At 36.3% G+C, this 20,436-nt stretch overlaps 1 protein-coding gene across 15 annotated transcripts in view; it reads left to right on the top strand.

The window, feature by feature from the left end:
* Positions 1-20,436, top strand: part of RBMS3 (RNA binding motif single stranded interacting protein 3) — a 1,228,141-nt gene that overhangs the window by 1,114,484 nt on the left and 93,221 nt on the right. For 12 of the 15 annotated variants that reach the window (XM_088798298.1, XM_088798292.1, XM_088798293.1 and 9 more), the window contains 3 exons: positions 992-1,038; positions 10,852-10,948; positions 13,193-13,243. In XM_088798298.1, coding sequence (XP_088654424.1) covers positions 992-1,038; positions 10,852-10,948; positions 13,193-13,243 — 195 coding nt within the window. The remainder of the gene's footprint in view (positions 1-991; positions 1,039-10,851; positions 10,949-13,192; positions 13,244-20,436) is intronic. The other 3 variants (XM_088798297.1, XM_088798294.1, XM_088798296.1) reach the window with 1 other exon arrangement.

The raw sequence follows: 20,436 nt of genomic DNA, 5'->3' as shown, positions 1-20,436 counted from the left end.
AGGATGGTCTGTCCATACGACGACAGAGAAAGTTCCCCCACATCATTAGTGATGATCCTCAGATCTGATTCAATGCCTAGGTCAGTGTTACAGCAGAGCTGTGAAAGGAGCTCACATCTGAAAATTTGGGTTGGAATCTGGTTCTGCCTCCAAACGTGTGACCTTGAGCAAGGCACTTGACCTCCCCAACCTTCAGTGTCTTCATCTATAAAATGGGGAGAGTATTGCTCCTGTCAACTGCATAGCGATGTTGTGAGGATCAAATGTGATGATATGTACGAAGCGGGGTGGTAGGCTGTGAATCTGCCATCATGAAGTTTATATTCTTTTCTCAAACTACTGCCAGTTACAGAAGTGTAGTTTTTCAGAAGTAGTTTTATTCTTAAAACAGCATAAAACCACCTCCCCTTTAGCCACAAGACCTAGAATTTCCATCACGTGTCAATGACCTTCCCTTTGGACCACTCTTAGTAGGATGGATGCTAGTGATACATTGGACAACCACTGTGACTTATTACCTACATATCCCTGAGGTGTACAGTCTATTTTAAAATAAATATTTCTTAACATTTTCTTCTAAAAGATCAAATACATTTTAAGTAGTTTTTATTTTTCTCTTGACCACAAGAGTCATTCTTACTTGTTTTTTATGCCATGAGATGTGCAATAGGTCGTTTTGACAATAGTGAGAAATGATAAGGATACCAGATTAGACAGCAGATGGTTGATGAAGTGGAAATGGAAATCCTCCAAGCTTCTTTGTTCCTTGGTTTGTCTGGATATATAATATAAACTCCGTAACTCACTGGTACATCCTGGTGTGTGGGTAGGACAAACGCTAGTCTTGGCAGTAAGAGTAGAGAAATATATAGGAGAACATAAACTTAAATCATGAAAAGTAAAGATAGATGTCTTTGTGTGTGCTGAATATTTTGGGCACCACAATAAAAACGTTAAGATCTGTTTTCTCTCTTCCCCTTCTTCTATATAGGCTGGCATGGCTCTGACCTATGACCCCACAGCTGCCATACAGAATGGGTAAGTAGACCACATTTTTTCTATTTTAATTGCTAAGATATCTTCGAGTTCTGAAATCAGTACTGAAGAAAAATGTCCCAATCTGTCTTTATTTTGGTTTACATCTTTAAGCAAAAGCTTTAACCCAAACATTTCTTACCATTGTACTTGTTTTTCTTCCCGTGACTCTGACTTGAGAGCATCTCCCATGTCACCCGTTCTCACAAGGCCGCTGCCCACGTTAAGCTCAGCACATTCTCTCTGGAAATATTCTGGTTTATTACAAACCTAAAGAGAGAAAACTGGAGTTGCAGCTCCCAATCTGAGCAGCCAAAGGTGAACTTTGGGCAGTGCCATGTTTGAGGCAAGGGGGACTTCCTGGTACACAGTAAATATGTCTCCCTTCTCCTGCAGGTCTCCACATTTCAGGTCACCACCTCTGTACCATATCAGCATTGACTGTGGTACATCTGTTTACCTGAAATCACCTGCTATGTGACATGCCTTTATCTGTGTTTTATAACAACCATGTAATATTGCTTTCTTTGAACTATTTGAGCCGTTACAAAAACAATTGACCCTCTTCTACTGCCCCCTTAGATATTTACAATCATGAGGGATATGCCTCATGAAACCAATTTTAGGTACGGTGCTAAAGATACCTATTTTCTTGATTTTATATACTCTCTTCTGATACAGAACTTTATTCCATCAATCAGTCCCTTTTTTCTACACCTTCTTGTACATTAGATATTTCTTTCAGCCTGTAAATATACTCAACACTCTCCCATCTATACCAAGCGTAGAAGCAAAATAATCCTTTCCTGCTAATGAGAACACTTCTAGTGATCGTACTGTTTTAGCCTTCTAAACTGCTTCAGGCTTCTGTACATGCTGTCTTCTTCTCTAATTTATCCTATCAAAGTATGAATTCTGGTCTCAAACTTTACTGGAATTTCCCTTGCTGATGTCTCCAAAGGTATCCAAATGTGTCTTTGTAGCTGTAACTTTTCTAGTCCTTACTCTATTTGAAATCTTGCCTCATTTAACTTTTTGTTGTTGTTGTTGCTTCTTTTACCACTTAGACCTTCTTGAAAATTTCTTATCTCTTGGATCCCACAACTCCATTCTTTGCCGAGCCTCCTTGTTCCCCATTCTTCCTGCTCATTCAAATTCTTATTCCACCTCCTCTGCTCACTTTTGCTAATCTTTCTGAGTTTACTCTTTTCTCACTGTCTTCTCTCCAGTTGATGTCATTCACTCCTCTTGCTCTTAGAAACTGAAGTCTATCCTTCAAGTTCTTAACTCACCAGATGCAGAACACTGTAAACTCTGCTTCCAACTGCTTATTAAGTATTGCTACCGGTCATCTCTGTATGTCCCAAATAGGTCAGTGTCCTCATCAGCTCTTCATAATACAACACAAACTAATACAAATGAAAAATAAATATCAAATTATTTGTTCCTTTCTTTTAAAATTCACTCTAAAACCAGTAAGATTGGAAACTCCAGTTCTGTGGGCTCTCTCTTCTCCAACACTCTTCATGATCAGAGTGGTCATGAAGACTTATTCAATATATCTTTGAACTATATCTTCAACCCAGCCCTTCCTTAGGCCACTATTTGAGTTGATTCATTCATCATTCTCTACCCATACTAAGCTTTTACCTGCCTCTAATATAATTCTCCTTCAACCCACTTTCACATTGCTTTTTTACCAAAAAAGTTTTAAAAGCAAAATGAAATCACAAAATGTAAACCTGCCTGGTTTAAAGTATTAGGTATATTCTATTAACTACACAACAAATCTCCAACTTCCAAAAAATGCACAAAGAAAGCTACATAATTTGGTTCCTGCAACTGAACTGGACCTGTGATTCTCAGAGTATCTCATGCTACCTTACACCTCTGTGTCTTGTTAGTCATGGAATTATCTCTGCCTGGAGTTCAGGTGATCTCTCTCTCTCTCTCTCTACCCTCCCTCCTTACTCCCCTACCTGCTCTCTTTCCTTTCTTTCTCTCTTATTTTCATATAGTTCTCATTTAAATAACTCCATCACATCATGCCAGGCACAGTTAGTGACACAATTAGTCACAAGAGAAACAGTATGAGCAAGGGTTAAGAGAACTATTAGGGGTTCAGAACCAGCCTATCTAGATATGCATCCAAATTCTGTCATTGATCAGACATGGGCAAGTTGTTTGTCTTCCTCCCCTGTGAAATGGAGATAAAAGTAATAATACCTCTTCAAAGTCTTGGTAAGGATTAAAGGTACCCTACTTAGTGTAATGTAATCATCAGTGTAAATATTGATGCTACTGTTGTATTATGTTTGATGTTCCCATGATACATTTGAGTCTTTTTATCATGCAGCCATTGACACTCACATTTATTTCCCTGCTGGACTATTAACTCAATAAAGGCAGGTTGCATGTCTTATTCGTCTTTATATATGATTTAACCTAGTATTGTGAATGCCAAATCAGGAAATGGGAAATAGGAAATGTAACTGATAACATCTGCTTGGCTACAGCAAGTTGGCATTAGGGAAGTCATTCTCCTTCTGGACGCTTCTGGACGTCAACTCACTCTGTCCCCATGTAACACCTTAATCTGATTCTCCTAAAATGCAACCTCCAGTTTCACCCGAAGCAGCCAAACTTCCCATGAGTTTCTCATGAGTTAAGGATGGAGTTTTGGAAGACATAGACTATCCATTGTGTTTTTGGTGACAAGGAGTTAGGTATGTTGCATAATGAAATTGAAAAACATAGGAAGATCGTAGCTAATTAATCTTATTCATTTGATACTTCATATAGATGATTTTTTAAATGTCTTATTCATCTTTGGTTTTATTACCTTATGTGGTAACATTTGAATAAAAGAAAACTAGGAGAACAATTACTTCTATGCTTGCAAGATATCCAAATAACCACAAATATTTTCTCAACATACTATCCCTGGAGTTAATATTAGCATGTACGTCTTAGAGGTGTGGAAGTGGATTTAAATAATTTAGCATATTAAGGGATCTAAAATGTCCAGAGTAAAGTATTTTTTCTGCTCATATTGCTGTATTTGATGGAAGAGTCAGAATTACCTCAAAGAGCAGTGACCTAACAGAAAGGGAAATATGTATTCCTGTAGGGAAGAAACTGGTCCCATTTTACACAGAACAAATGGTATCAAAAGATATCATTGCAACTCATTCTAATCCAGTTAATATTGTTAAGGACTGCTTTTACCTATTGTACTGTTTAAAATCATTTCAGTGATACATATTTGAAAAAGAACATTTTCACATCATATAGGGACAGTAGACATGTATACAAATCTAGTACATAATACAATGCAAAAAGTATTGCAATAGAAGCAAAACATACTGTGAAATTTATATATAGATTAACTTTAATATGTTTCAAATAGTTCTGAAAGATTACACAAGACATGGTCAGAGTGGTTCTCTGGGGAAAGCCAATGGAGTGATGACAGGGACTTTTCAAAAAGAAAAAAATCAAGGCCATAGGACCATGAAGGGGAGGCAGTGTCATTTTAACGGGATGAGAAAGGCTCTTGATGGAACACTGGTGCTGTCCTTTTCTCTTGGAGATGCCCCATGTCCCAGGTAAACAACATATTTGAAAATCCTGTGGTATCCGAGAGCTGTATACTAAGCCATAGAGTTTTCTAAGTATCATAAACAAGTACGCATACATGGCTGTATTGTGGCTACACAAACTGTGTGAAGAATTAAAGGTTCTGAATTGCATAACCTCCACATTAATACAGCAACATGACATTGAAATAAATACTCCCATGTTTAGCTAGATTTTTAGTTAATGAAGAACAAACATTTGTAAATGCAGACCATGGTGAATCGGTACTGTTTGCCTTAAGGCAATAGAAGATGTCGGTTTTGTCGTCTGCTTGAATCTATCCAAAATATCACTTTAAAAATATTAATTCAATGTCATTTCTGCCTAAGGCTTTGAAGTTTACAGTGAAGAAGTGTCTGGGTCACAGTGGAAAAATAAAAACCGTAATACTGTTTTACTATAGGTGAACTTATGAGAATAAAAACGTCCATTCTTCTTTCAAAGCTATCTGGCATAATTCTATAATTTGTTATTATTATTGCCCTATTGCTTTTTCAGCAGTCCTGTATGAAATTCCATCACTTTCAAATATGAGTGTGAGAGGTGAGAAATAATCCATCCGTATATTCAAAAACTCATCTTTCCTGTGCCTTTTGACTAAGGGCTGCTGTGTAAAAGCCTCTTGGATTGTTTTATTTGAATAAAATATGTTCTTGGGAGAGATAGGAAAAAAGAATGTTTGGTACGGCATTGGTTTGCCAGCTGGTATATATGGGGCATTTGATATTAAGTGATACAGAAACCTTATCTTATTGCAATAGCAAAGGAATCTAATGTGAAGGATACATTGGTATTACAATAAACATGACCAATAATTTATTGATCTTAAGCTATAGCGTTACCGTGAGGATAGTATTCATGGTTCTGACTACGAATATTGCCTGTGGACAGAAAGAACAAGCCAGTGCTGTTTATTTCAGCATGCAAACAGGACCGTGTGTGGTTTCCTACTCTGGGGTTATTGATATAGCCATGTGATTTTTGTTGTCAGTGAGCTAAGATTTCACCATATTACTACTGACTGCCAAATCCCCTGAAGGTGCCTTTACCTCAGGCCAAATAATGTCCTATTAGGGACCTAGACTTGCATTTTCTGGACTTCTGAACACCACCTGCTTCAAATGCCAGAGAGCCAAGTGACTCTTTGCATTCCTTAAACATATTACGGTTTTGAAAGGCCAGCTTAGAGTCTATAGGTAGAGCAAACTCAGTTCACTTATTTTAGCCACGTTGGCAGTTGCTATTTGGTTTATGTGAAACCCCTCCAGAAGTTACTAGTTCATATTCCTAAGGCAAGGTTTCTCAACCTCAACACTACTGATATTTGGGAGCTGTCCTGTGCATCATAGGACAGTTGGTGGCACCGTAGACCTCTGCCCCCCAGACATCAGTAGCAGCATCCGCCCCCCACCTAGTTTTGACAACCAAAAATCTCTTTTGATCCTGCCAAATTTCCCCTGGGGAGCAAAATCATTTTTAATTTAGAGTCACTGGGCAAAATATAAAAGGAACACTTGTCATACACAGAACGTTATGTGAATTTTGGCAAAGAAGTATCTCTTAAGCGAGTAAACTATTCCCAGGACAATAGTTTGTTAAAGAATTCATTCCCACTTTTCTAGGCTAGCATTTTCAAAGCATAATGGATATATTACCAGATACAGAAGCATAAAATCACATGTTTAGAATTACTTTAGTTTTGCTATTAATGCTAACAAGGTCTGTCAATTTTCCCTTTCCTGTTCCTCAAGAACACGACACCTATGCTTGGAGTAGTTATTTGGTTTTGTTTTCTTTTTTTTCTCTTTTTTTCTTTTTTTTTTAATGTGACAGTCATGTGAAAGTCATTTTAAACCATGGCAGATACATGGCAGGGACTAAGATGAGGTGAAGAGACTGGGAATCTCATTCTGCAGGTTTCTTTTTGGAGTCTGGTGCTGGGTATTTTCTTTAGATGCTGTATCTCTAAGCCTTAGATGCAATAGCAGATTCTCTTGTCATGGCTTAAGCAAGGGTATCTTGTGAATTTATCTGGTTTATGTTTGGACTTGGGAAGAGCTTATTTCAGAATACCAGAATTAGAGGGTGAAGACAGTGCTGAGTCTGTTCTCCCCAGTCTATTTTCCGTTCTAAATGATTCTCTCACTGGAATGGCAGTATTGGAACTCACTGGGAAGCATGAAATGTAATTCTTGTTTGATGGATAGGATTAGAGCAGGTAGAACAAAAATCATTAAATTTACCCCCAAGGGTTCTTTTATTCGTATCAGTTTCCTTGTCTAGTTTCTTTATGTTTCTGCTCTGTTTTCCCCATAGAATTTTCTGTCAACTCTGCCTGTCAATCCAATCCTATTGCTTTCATTTTTAATACTCCAATGGGTACATTTTGCAGAGTAAACCAGCCATGCTAAACTGTGATGCACAATGCACCCCATTGGTTAAAAGAAGCTGAAACTGGGTTTCTAGCAGAAACCGAACTGCATGGTTAATGACAGGGACTGTTTTGTGGATTGGTCATGGGTGCCTGTCATGTGATTATGAGCCCCGAATAAGGCTTTCTGTTTACTGCCTCATAAGTAACATTTGTCAAAGATAAGACCGAAAGGGGATTTTAAAATGCAAACAATGATTTTTGTAGAAAAGGACTATTTTCCCTAGTTATTAATACCTTCTCATGCTTAGGAAACACATATTGGTTAAGCTTTCACTGAGCATTTACAAATATGTGATGATGGTCTACCTTCTTTGAGTTCTCTCCCCTTAGTTTCCTACCAGTTCCGGGACCCATCTTCTATGCTCCCACCATCTTGGCGTTGGCCATTCTGTACTGTAATTACTACTTATTTTCCTAAGCTGCTCTGCATTCATTCATTTGTTCATTCATTCATTCAACCTATAGTCATTAAGTATCACTATGTCTCAGGCTCTGTTCTAGGCAACAAAGGCAATGTGTCCTCAACATTCTTGAAGCTGACAGTCTAGAGGGAGAAACAGTTGATAAACACATTGTATTAGTCAGTTTGGCTGCCATTACAAAATACCATGGATTGGGTGGCCTAAACAACAGAAATTCATTTTCTCACAGTTCTGGAGGCTAGAGGTCTAAGATCAAGTTCTGACCAATGTGGTTTATGATGCAGACTGTAAACAGATGCCTTCTCACTATGTCCTCACATGGCCTTTCCTCCATGTATATGTGTGTATTTTCTTATAAGAATACTAATCCTACCCAATCAGACCACCCACCTTCATCAGCTCATTGAATCTTAATTGCTTCCGTAGAGGCTCCATATCCAAATACAGCCACATTGACGTTAGGATGTCAATATATGAATTTTGAAAGGACACAAACATTCAGTCCATAAAACACATCAAGAAAAAATTTTAAATTACTACTTCACGTAGTGTTAAAAGCAATGAAAACAAACAAACAAACAAAAAACAAAACAAAACAAAAAACTAGAGGAAAGTAATAGAGAACAATTGGGACAGAGACAATGGCTACTACTTTAACTATAGGCCTCTCTGAAGAAGTGAAAGTTGAGTGAGACCGATAATGAACAAGGGGTAGCCTTGAGGAGCTGTGGGGAAATGAGCATTCTAAGTAGAGAGAATTGTAAGTTCAGTGACCCAAGATAGGAGTGAGAATGGCAGGACCCTGTGATAAAATGTCTGTGTGGCTGGATGGCTAGATCCTAACTGGCTAGGAGGATAGGGGTAGGAGAAAACGTTACAGAGATAGGCAGTAACCTGATTGTGCTAGCCAATACCAGGAATTCAAATTTTGTTCTCATTGCAACGGAAAGCTATTGGAAGGGTTTTAGGCTGATTAATGTACAGCTGAGATACAACTTAAGTGGCTCAATAGAGAAACTCTATGGAATGTGTTAGAGTTTTGCCCATCTTTGGTACACATAGTAAATGTTCAATACATTTTTTAAGTAGAAGGATGGATGCTTTCTTACATAGTAATTGACTTATTTTAAATGTTAGGTTTATTAGCTATAATGTACATAAAATATATATTCACTCTTTATAATGTACACTTCTATGAGTTCTGGCAAGCACGTAATTGTGTAACCCCCAAACAATCAAGACATAGAACAGTTACATCACTTCCCCAGATTCCCTCATGTATCATTTTAGTCAAACCCCCCCCCCAAACCACAGACTTTGGCATCCATTGATCTACTTTCCGTCTTTATAGTTTTGCATTTTCTATATTGTGATATATAATTATCACAATAGAGAGTCTTTGGAGTCTGACTTCTTTCATTTGGTGTAATTCACTTGAATTCATCATGTTAAATATATCAGTAGCTCTTTCATTTTCATTGCTGGGTAGCGTTGTATTCTATGACCATACCACAGTTTGTTTATTGACTCAGTTGGAGGATATTTGGCTTGTTTCCAGTCTTTGGCAAGTATCGATAAACCTGCTATACATATTTGCATAAGTTTTTTTGTGAAACATACATTTTCATTTATCTTTAGTTAATATCTACCAGTGGTATTGTTGAGTTATGTATATGTTTAACTTTCTAAGAAACTGCCAACCTGTTTTCCACAATAGATGTACCATTCTGCATTTCCGCCAGCGATGAATGAGAGTTCCACTTTCTGAGAATCCTTGCCAGCACTAGTATTGTCATTTAAAAAACAAATGCCATTCTAATAGATGTATAGTCAATAGTTTTTGTTTTTTGTTTTTAAACTGCACAGCTATAAATTTAGAGGTCTGGTGGTATGAATGGTAAGGATATAATGTATAATTGAGTAATTTTTTCAGCTATAATTTTTCAGCTCTTGTTGAGAGCTAGATAAAGTAAATTTGAGACTATAGTTCCCCAATTCTTGCTTGGAGACTTTTATAAAATATAAGCTTAAATAATTTAGTCCTAGAATCCTGGCAACCTTGAGATCCAGCCCGTTTATATTCAATGGGAGTATTGTGACATGCTTCTTTCAAAAAGTAACCCATGAGATTCTCTAGTCAAAGTATCAGTGACTCCTAAGGGGTAATGAAATTTTGTGCCCCACACTCCAATCTCAGTCATACTATTTTAAACAATGAAATAAAAAGCAGTAGTTGACTTTTGTTTACAGTCTGTGAAAGTGAAAAATAATGATTCCGTTATACCTGATGCATAGTTTCCCAATCTAGCCTCACATCTGTGAAATACTCCACTCTACTGCAGGCAACCTGATTTTGTCTGTCCTGTGGCTGGCCACTCTAGTCTTTCACTTACCAGTGAGACATGAAGGAAGAAACGTGATTTAAAATCGGCTAAGGAAGGTGAGCCTTAGGTAACTTGTGGACTCTAGGTTATCATCTGAGCAAAGATGGGTGTGTCACTGATTTCAGTATCTAGAAGCTACTCTTTAATAGAGCTCCAGAAGGATCATTCTCCGCTGATTTGTGAAGCCCTGATCTTGCTCAGGATCAGTCTATAGTTGTTCAATGAAGGGCCCTAAAGAACTAGAAACCTCACTCCTTGTTACAGAGTCTACAGGAGTATTTCACATAAGTCCAGAATCACCACCAATCCCATGACTGAATCCAGAAAATAGTCCTCTCCCCACCTAGACAGAAGTTGTCTCTGTTCTGCTCTTTTCCTGGAGAAAGTATTTAGCTTAGTTTCTGTGTGAGGGTATGGACTCATGCCCAGCACAAGTTATCCAGAACTCTCTTGGAGCTGACTGTATTTCCTGAATGAAAAGATAGATTAAATTTGGGTATGTGCAACATAAGCCACCTTTAGAAGCTTGGGATTGTCATTTTGCCTTTCTTTAAAAGAGTTTTGGAATGGCGTTGCCTCTAAAACAATAATAAAATTTTAAAAATTAAAAACAAACCAACAAACAGCAACAACAAATAGTGCTGGTGGCTTTTCTCCCCCAGTTGGTTAAACATTCCATTACACTCACCTGACATAAGAGGGATTCTGTGCAACCAGTTTTATAAGATGACTCAACGTTGTCAGTTTTGTTCAGATTGATTTATTTCTCTTAACGGAATCAAATACTATAAATCTCCTGGATGCTCCTGTTAAAAGTTGGTGGAAAAACATGAGGGTGGAACTCTGTTTTTTCCAGAAGTGCTTGGTAGCATTGGACTAGCAACCAGGCATGCAGCAGCTTTATGAATCTTCTTTTTGTGTTGTTTTCTGTTTGCAGATTTTATTCTTCACCGTACAGTATTGCAACCAACCGCATGATCCCACAGACATCTATCACGCCATTCATTGCTGCTTCCCCTGTCTCCACATACCAGGTATGTCCGATTTACCTGCACCTCAGGAGAGATCTTTCTTGCCAGTAATCGATTACATAAAGGTGAAAGGGCACAATAGTTTTTTTTTTTTTTCAATTGTCCTCAAACACTTTAGTCACCTCCTAATGTAATAATGCTCAAGTTATCAATTAGCCTACACTTGCAATGGCTTGTTTGCATCTATTTCACTGAATAATAAGATCCACTGCGCTTTTCATGCTTCCTGCTGAGTTTTCATGATTATGCTACTTTCCAGCCAATTTTAGTACAGCTTTCTTACCACTGAGAAATTATTTTGTTTGTTGTCTATTATTTTGGTTGTCACATTTCATATTGTGTCTTTTCTAAAAGCACATTTCTAGCATTCCCTGCACTTACTCCAGCATATTGTATCATTGCCATCTCATTTGGTCACAGATGTCCTGTGATATCCATGTAAAGCAATGTGGATAGATGTTAAATCATTTTTTCCCAAGAAATAGGAAAGATTATCAAAGTGGTAAAACTTATTTTTACTTTCTGCTCGTACTTCATTGTGAGTTCCAAAGAGGCCAAAAGAGACCTGAGGGGTTCCACATGTTGAAACACAAGAAAATCTGAAACTCCATGTGTGTCATAAACCAGTTGTAGCCAGTTAATTCTAGGTACACAAGTGGATTGAAATAGTCACAATACTCCTCAGAAAACAACTCTTATCTCATTTCTTTGTGTTATCAAATATGTGATATCACTCCCTGCTTCTCTCTACCTTATATTGTTCCAAGAATTCTTCTAATTCTAATTTGAAGCTATTGATGTTAGAGAGTATAAAGAGTATCTAGTGTCATTTTTAACTTTCAAGAGAGAAAGCGAAAGCGTGAGAGAGAATGCAAGTGTGCGCATGCAATGTGTTTCTCTATATTTTGCAGATGGTGGGGGTGGATGTTTTACAACGGGTAAAACTGTAATGTTGCTGACTGCTACTAATTCAGTTAAGTGTCACCTTATTCAGCCACTACATACTTCATTTCAAAATGTCCCAGTTGTCAGAGCATCAAACTTGAGACTGTGTACATTTTTCCTTAACTGATCCCTCCAGAAGCAGTTCATTTCATTCTTTTTCTGCACTTAGATTCTTGATACATGTCGGTGGGTGAAAAGAATAGACTTTCGTGTGAATTGCACTGTAGGGTCTAAGAATGGCTGATTTCTTAATTGCCATTCTTTGGGACCCATGAGGCTATATGCAGGTGCTGTTCAGTTTTTGTTTTTCCTGCAGGCCTGCCTGGTTGTAATGTGTGTTTTGCTTTTTTTACCCATTTTTCCCCCTAATCTTGGCCTCTGTTTCAGCCAAGACCACCCATTGAGCCCGAGTATAGAGCACTTTGGTGACATGAATAAAATATCCACAGAAGAGTGATTTCACTTGGGAGGGCTCATAAGTGGAATTTAACCCCAGCTCTCTTTTCTCAAAAAAAGGAATTAGAGCAATTTCCTATGTTGCTGATTCTCACTTTTCACCACTTCTTCCTCTTTTTTTTATATATATAAAGTACATTGCAGTGTTGCTTGTGTGAGTAAATTGAAAACAAAATATTCAGTGTTCTCTATGTGACAATCAGCTCTTAAAGCTGACTGTCTCATTTGGCTGACAAGACATTTCAGAACCATTGGCTGGCTTAAATACTCATTTTTATCTACCATACCAATTACTATAAGAGAAAAAAATCACAAACTTGCTTAACGTGAGTTTATCCCAAAGTATTCCCCCAAATTTCTGGTTGATCTCTTTAATTCTTACCCCATCTTTTACCTCTTGGACTTATCTCCAAGATGGGAATCACTTGAGCATTTGAAGTTAGAACAAGTGACAGAAAAAGAGGATGTCTTAGCAGTCAACTCTTGCCTCCTTTATTCTTTGCCTGGGTATCCCTGGAAGTTGACGTCTAAATAGGAAGTCCTTGAGGCCTCCTAATACTTTTGTCTCCAACACCATCTTCAACATATGCTCCAGAGCTTAGCCTGGTCCATGTGGGCACTGCAGCCAGCTCCAGTGACGTAGGAATTTGCTTTACATTTTAACATGTTTCAGGGACCAAATTAACCAAGTCCAAGAATAACCTTTCTATATTTATTTTTGAGCACTAATTAGCTGTAAAGTCAGATGGACTCCACTTTCTTATGACCTAGTGTGACTCCACTGAACGCAAGAACCAAGTTCTCTCTGTGATTGCTTTGTGCTAATAAATGCTGTTTGATGCATAGGTCCAGAGTACTTCATGGATGCCTCATCCGCCATACGTTATGCAACCAACAGTAAGTGTTCTCAGTCACCTGAGGCTAAATATTTCTATTATCCAAGTGCAAGCTTTTGTAATGCATAGAAGCTTTGGGGTAAAGCTTTTGTTATATTCCATACCTCTTTCAGGCAGCCATATTTTCCAGATAAAAAGCTGTTCCTGAAATTCTACAAAAGCATGTACAATAGAGAGATAGAAATAGAGAGATAGAGACGATAGAGATGGAGAGATAGGTGATAGAGAGAGATAACAGATAAATCAATAGATACATTTTCTTGGAAATAGTAGTCATACCAGTCAATCTGTCAAGTTGATGTCTACTACTTGTTGTGAATAGAGAATTTCTACTTCATGCAGGAACTCTGAGCTCTGAACAATTAAGTTCATTATAGGAGGAAAGCCTTTCTGTTTTCCTTTTCCTTCTGTTTCCTTTCTTCATCAAATGCAGTTTGGTGTACTTTAGGCGTGAATGTCAGTGTCACGGCCAAGTGCTGACTCAAAGCAATACATTTAAAACAGGAAGGTAGTTGTCTACTAATAGATGGCAATATATAGATAGATAGCAAGGTTGGTAGATATTTCTTATGTTAAATAACTAGAGTCATTCTCTTCTTCTTTAGTGGAAAGTTTCTTCCCAAAATATTCAAACTCTATTTTTCTATCTGCTAGATTTCTCATTTCGTAGAACAATATTACATCAGTCCTAAGTGAAAAATATTACATATTACTTTAGAATCTAGACTGAAGGTTAATGATTCAATTTGCCTTTATCTAGTTTTTTCCAGGTTATCTAGCTCTATAGAAGTACAAGATAGAGAGATTTCAAGAGCAATATATTCATGATAGTGTGAGGTAAGGAAGGAGCCTTAGACTGCAAGTTGTGTGACATGGTCTCTGGTGTACTCTTTTGGGTATGCTCACATCTGTGCCTTCACTTCCTTTTCTGTCATTGTATTTAACTATATGAAGGATTTGGGGGAGGATCAAAGGGAGAGTTTCACATGTGAAAACAATTTTTTAACTATGACATGCTATACATGATTATTACCATTATCCTTATTATTATTGAGTGTATTTGTTATACAAAGAAGCGGTGCTACATTTTAACTCTTTTAAAAGCTAAATATAAATAAGGTAGCACATGTTAATGACCAGGTTGCTAAACACACAGGCATCCATTTCCTGGACGCAAAGGATCATGGCACCTGGTTTTCATATTTGAGCTTTCTCCATTTTTATTTTTTTTTTTTAATAAGGAACATTCCATGTTGCTTCTAATGTTTTGATAGTTTGTTTTTTATTCCAGGGATAAAATATATGTGGCTTCCTACAGCAGAACGTCAGACCATATTTTGTAAATCCCTCTCTTTAAATCCCTCACCTTGGGGGCTTCCTGAGTTCATATGGTCTGTGTTCTGTAAATCATACCAACATACAACAAATCCAAGATACACTTTCCTGTCCAAGTCATGAGGTAGAATTCAATAGTATACTGCCAAACCAATGTATAGCACAGACTGAGCCAACACAGGGAAAGGGAAGATGTCCTGCCAAGTTCTAAAGAGCAGACTTTTTACAAGGAAACAACTACCTTCTAAAAAAAATAACGTGTTCATCTATAGAGCCCTAATGCTAGCCTAGTGCTCACACTGAGGTTAAGCATCATCTCATTGTGGCCAAAAGGAATGCACCTCTGACAACATCTGTATATTTTGCCAGATGTCAAAGTATATAATACTCCACAGTTTCTACAGCTGTGAGGGGAAGGGAAGATGTTTTTGTATGTGTCTTTATTTCAACTATCACTCAGGACTTAGCAAAATGTTTCATTACTACCTGATCCACCCCAGCATAGATTCAGCCCCACTTTTGGATGTATCATTTCTCCTACATCTTAGTCTAGCAATAGCTCTGTGTGTGTGTGTGTGTGTGTGTGTGTGTGTGTGTGTGTGTGTGTGTGATTTGTCTCCTTGGATCTTCCTTGCTATGGCTACTGCTCAATGACATCTTATCACTTCCCATAACTAGACTGTGCATCATGTCTGAGCTTAGGTCAGTCGGTTTAAAACGTAGTGTTTGTGGCAGGGGCAGATTCCTGGCAAAAGGAGTGGCTGGGCCACCCACCACTTTGTTGTCTCTAACGTGGACAAATTGGCTGAACAGTGTCATGGAAACACAGAGTTTATACCATCAATCTTTGCCCTGCAGCGGTGTTGCCGGTCGTCTAGATTGCATAAATAACCTTACCCGACTGGTTTCAGTTTCATCATCAAAATGAAGGTTAAATGAATCATTCTGTGATACTAAAATACAAATGTACTTAAGCAATCTAAGGCAAAAAAAAACACAAAATACCTGGATCTAAAAAGAATGAATGAATGACTCGTTGATTAATAGCATGGATTCTTGGTTAGGTTCTTTGCGATAAAAAGGTCTTTTCTAACTATGAGACTTTGGGCAATTAAACTTTCTAAACTACATTTCTTTTGTCATCTGTTATGTGAACATAATAATTCCTAAATAATCGTGTATTTTTCATTAAATGAAATAAGTTATCAAGTATTTAAAATAGTGCCTGGCAAATAGCAAACACTCAATACATTTTTATTTATTTATTTATTTATTTATTTATTTATGTAGTCTGCACATTATGCCTTAGATTATCCCAATTATATAAAATAAGTGTTGGAATAGAAAGTTGAGAATAAGCAATCATGACCTATTTCTACCCCATTCCGACTGCTTATTTAACTTACTTGTCTAATGAGTCTGGTGGAGATAGCCTCTATGGCTATACATAAGACAACTTGCTTAGATTGGTACTTATTTTATTTCCTTACTAAACCACTCAGCATCTAACACTTTTTCTTTAAGAAAAAAAAAAAAAAGGCCCTTTGGGTACCCCCTTTATGTCAGCAACTAGAATCTACAAATACATTCAAGGTGTCAGAATCTATATATCTCCAATATGTTGCCCTCATACTAATTTGCTTACAGCTTTTCTCCTCTCTCGCGTTTTCTCTTCCACCATTTTGAGAAAAAATCTCATGTACAACCTCTAACAGTATAGACATATCCCCACCACCCCCCACCTCCGTGTCCCACGCCCCTGCCATCTCTATGAATGCACAGGAGCCAGAAGCCCTGCTGGCTTTGTTGCAGTCTTGTCTCCCAAGACTCTAAGATCTCTACCAGGTTTCTGAAGAAAAAACAGTGCTTCAAGAAAAGTCTTAGAATAAAGTACAGTGCCTCTGGTCTTTACCAGGGTGGGTGAATGGTTAAACTAGAGAAGCAACGATCTGTAAGAGAGAAAACAAAATAATGGAAAGAGGGGAAGGGAGCAGTACAGAAATGAGAGAAGAACAGATAACATAAGCATAAATCTGATGTTTGCCATTTAAGTATGCTTTTTTAGAGATTGAATTTTCTAAGGTGTGAGTAATGTACTGTTTTGTAGATTTAGAGAAAAGATTCTGAGAGGATTTTTAACTTTTAAGAAAGAGGGGATAAAAGTCTTCTTGCCTGAGTGAGAACTATCATACTGGTGTTCATCAAATAGCAAACGCTTGGTTCTCAGTTATTGGACGCTGGGACTTTATCAGGGCCCCTGGAAAGTTGTCAAACCTCACTGAAGGCAGAAAGAGTGCTTCTGTTTGCATTTTGTTGTTCACCTGAACAGACACTGAGGAGAGAGTACTGCTAAAATAAATTAGGAATTCACTTTTTGCTCTAAGGAAGTAAAAATGCTGACTTTGTCAAAGCAATCAGTTATTTGTTCCTGCTTCTTAGTGCAGGGTTCTGTACTATTCTCTGAAATCTCACCATTACACTGACAGAATTTTAATAGATGATGGATTGCACCAAATATCTACTCTGCATAGCAGCATGTCACATTGGAATCGCCTATGAATGCACAATTGAAATTTCTGTGTTGCAATACGTGGGATATTTCGTTAAATGTGTGCTGACAAGGAGAAAAGATGATGGTTCCCAAGAAGAAGCATAGTTCCATTCCCTTAAATTTTATTTAGGCTCATTTTAATCATAAATCTTCTGTTCTTCATATGGTTAGCATTATTTCATCTCAAGGAGAAAGGTCAGCTTTCATTTTTACTTAATTACAAATTGGTTATCTAATTACAGCATTCTAAGAAATACAAGATGCCCTTATTTAATCATTGGATGATTTGTTGCTATGCATGGCTAAATTATGACTTTCATGATTAATAAACCTGAAGTTTATAGCTAAAGTTTAAATATAAACTTGCCCTCAACAAAAAGGCTGTTCAAGAAAGCTCTTAATATTTGATTTGGTCATTCTTTACCTGCAAACAAGTAAGGCGTAAGGCTTAATTTTAAAGGTTGTGCCCCCAAAATTTGTAGGTGTGTTTTTTGTAAAAGCACATCACCAAATTTGGAAAGAATATTTAAACCTTTAGAATTTTGTTCAGGAAGCCAGTTTTTAGATACTATCCTTTTACTCCAACACTGGAGGTGAGCAAAAATCCTAATCCTCCTCTATTCATTATGAAAGTCAAAATGCTTTTGCTATCTAAGGTGTTAGCCCGGTAAAAATATATCTCCAGGCCAAATCTTCTTTTTAAACTACAGAGCAAAAATGAAACAATAGCAGCTCTAACCCACATATACTATTTCTACCAGAAAAGAATTCAAATGGATGAGAATGAATTTAGGAACAGCAGGTTCTTTTTTGAGTATCACCTCCTTTCAAAGTCGGGTAATGTGAGCACAAACAAAATAATTTCCACAGAAAATCTCTTAGACACCTTAACTACGGGGAAGAAAAGGCAAAACAAAAATCATAGTGCTAGCTTTGCCATTGTTAGCTTCCAAATTCTACAATAATTTTTCAAAAATAATCTCAAGTAACTTTAGAAAAAAAACACTTTAAAAAATGAAATTCAAAGTTCGTAATTCCAAAGTGTATAGAGCAAAAAATACTTTCCACTTAGAATTCCTTCACTGATAATTCTACTCTTCAGAAGTAAACATTGTAAACGAATTTGTATGCCACCATCCAATTTTTGTATGCATATGAAAATATATATGTACATGTGTAAATATATATGTATTTTTAAGATATATACAAGGTTGATAAGCAAATATTATATTGCAACATAATAGAATGTCTTGTATGTCATTACATGAGTCACATAAAGATCTATGTCATTTTTTAACATTTTATAATATGCAGTTATATAAATACACCAAGACGTATTTAACCAATTTCCTATTCATAGTCCTTTATGTTGTTTCTAGTACTTGCTCATAAATCAAGACTAATATTGAGCACTTGTGAGAAAATATCTGTAGGATATATTGATGGTACAAACGGTATGTGTGTTTTAAAATTTAATATACATTATTGCTAAGTTGCACTTTAAGTGAGAGTGTTTATTTGCCTGTGGCCTCAATTAACACTGGGTATTCTCAAGTTTCAAATATTTGATTAATGTGATAAATTGTGAATGATAACTTATTGATGTTTTACTTTTATTTCTCTGAGTCCTAGAGGAGTTGAGTTGTTTTTCATATGTTTATTGACAAATTTTATTTTCTTTTTCTCTGAGCTCCAAGTTTCTTTATTTACTCATTTATCTCTTTGGCATTGATCTTTTCTTATTTTTAGAAGATCTTATTACAATCAGTAAGTTAACATTGTTATAGAAAATCTAGATATTTTATCAGTTTACTTGGAATTTAATTTTATGGTATTCGTTGTACAGAACTTTAATATGTAGTATATGTTTTTTTAGTATATAGCATTAATCAGTTTTTCCCTTTAGAACAGAGTCAATAATCATTTTCTGTAAAGAGCCAAACAACATATATTTTCAGTTTTTGTGGGCCATATGGTCTCTGTTACACCTAGGCAATTATGTGATAGTAGTGTGAAAGCAGCCATAGACAATATATAAATGAATTGGCATGGCTGAGTTCCAATAAAACTTTATTTACAGAAACAGATGGGGGCCACATTTGGCTCATAGGCTATATTTTGCCAGTCCCTGCTTTAGAGCATCTGGACTCAATACAAAATACCTTTTTAACTATAAGATTTAAAACACCATATGTTTTTGTTTGCTGTTTTCTTTGTTATTTTTGCTTTTGTATTTTTTAGTTTAGTAACTTTTAACATTGAGATATAATTGACATAAACAATGTATCACCATGTTTTATTACTGTGTTTATACTATATTTTATTTTAAATTTTTGTTACTTTTGGAATTTATTTTGTAACATTGGATGAGATTATGATCCAACTTTTTTCCCCCCCAAATAGGTAACAAATTGTCATAAACATCTTCTACCATATAAATCCTCTATATTTTTTCCACTGATATAAAATTTTATTCCAAATTTTATCATAGGATAAAGCTCTTCACATCTTTGGTTGCATTTTTCACTCCATTCTATTCTATTTTTTTATCAGAATTCTATGATTATAATAACTATCAGTTTTTAATTCCATCTATACCTGACAGGACTTCTCACTAATGTTAATTTTTTCTTGTTTCTCAGCAATTTTTCTAGCTATGTTGTGTTTCTCAAGAATTCTTCTAGCTGTTTTGCATTTCCAGAAAAACTTTAGTAGTGGTTTGTGAAGTTAAAAAAAATCCACTAAAATTTTGATCGGGATAACTTTGAATATACATAACTTATGGGAACTTTCTCCACTTCCTCTCAAACACTTGTTATCTCTTGTCTTTTTGATAATAGCCATTCTAACAAGTGTAAAGTGATATCTTATTGCAGTTTTGATTTGCATTTCCCCAATGATTAGTAATGTTGAGCACCTTTTCAGGTACCTGTGCCATTTGTATGTCTTTGGGAAAATGTCTGTTTAGTTCACCTGCCCATTTTAAAAGTCAAATTATTTAAGTTTTTGCTATTGAGTAGTATGAATTCTTTATATATTTTGGATATTAACCCCTTATTAAATATATGATTTACAAATATTTTCTCTCGTTTAATAAGATGCACTTTGTTGATGGTTTCCTTTGCTATTCTGAAGCTTATTAGTTTGATGTAGTCTCATGTGTTTATTATGCTTTTATTGCCTTCATTTTTGCTGTCAAAAAAAGAAAAAAAAAAAAAACCTCATTGCTAATATCTATGTCAGAGAGCTTACCCCTTGTGTTTTCTTCTAAGAGTATTACAGTTTCAGGTCTAATGTTCAAGTCTTTA

This window comes from Rhinolophus sinicus, chromosome 5, assembly GCF_057876585.1.
Source record: "Rhinolophus sinicus isolate RSI-liver-muscle chromosome 5, RSI-T2T, whole genome shotgun sequence".
NCBI lineage: Eukaryota > Metazoa > Chordata > Mammalia > Chiroptera > Rhinolophidae > Rhinolophus > Rhinolophus sinicus.
Note: the sequence above shows the minus strand (reverse complement) of the source record. Positions and strands in the feature narration are given on the sequence as shown.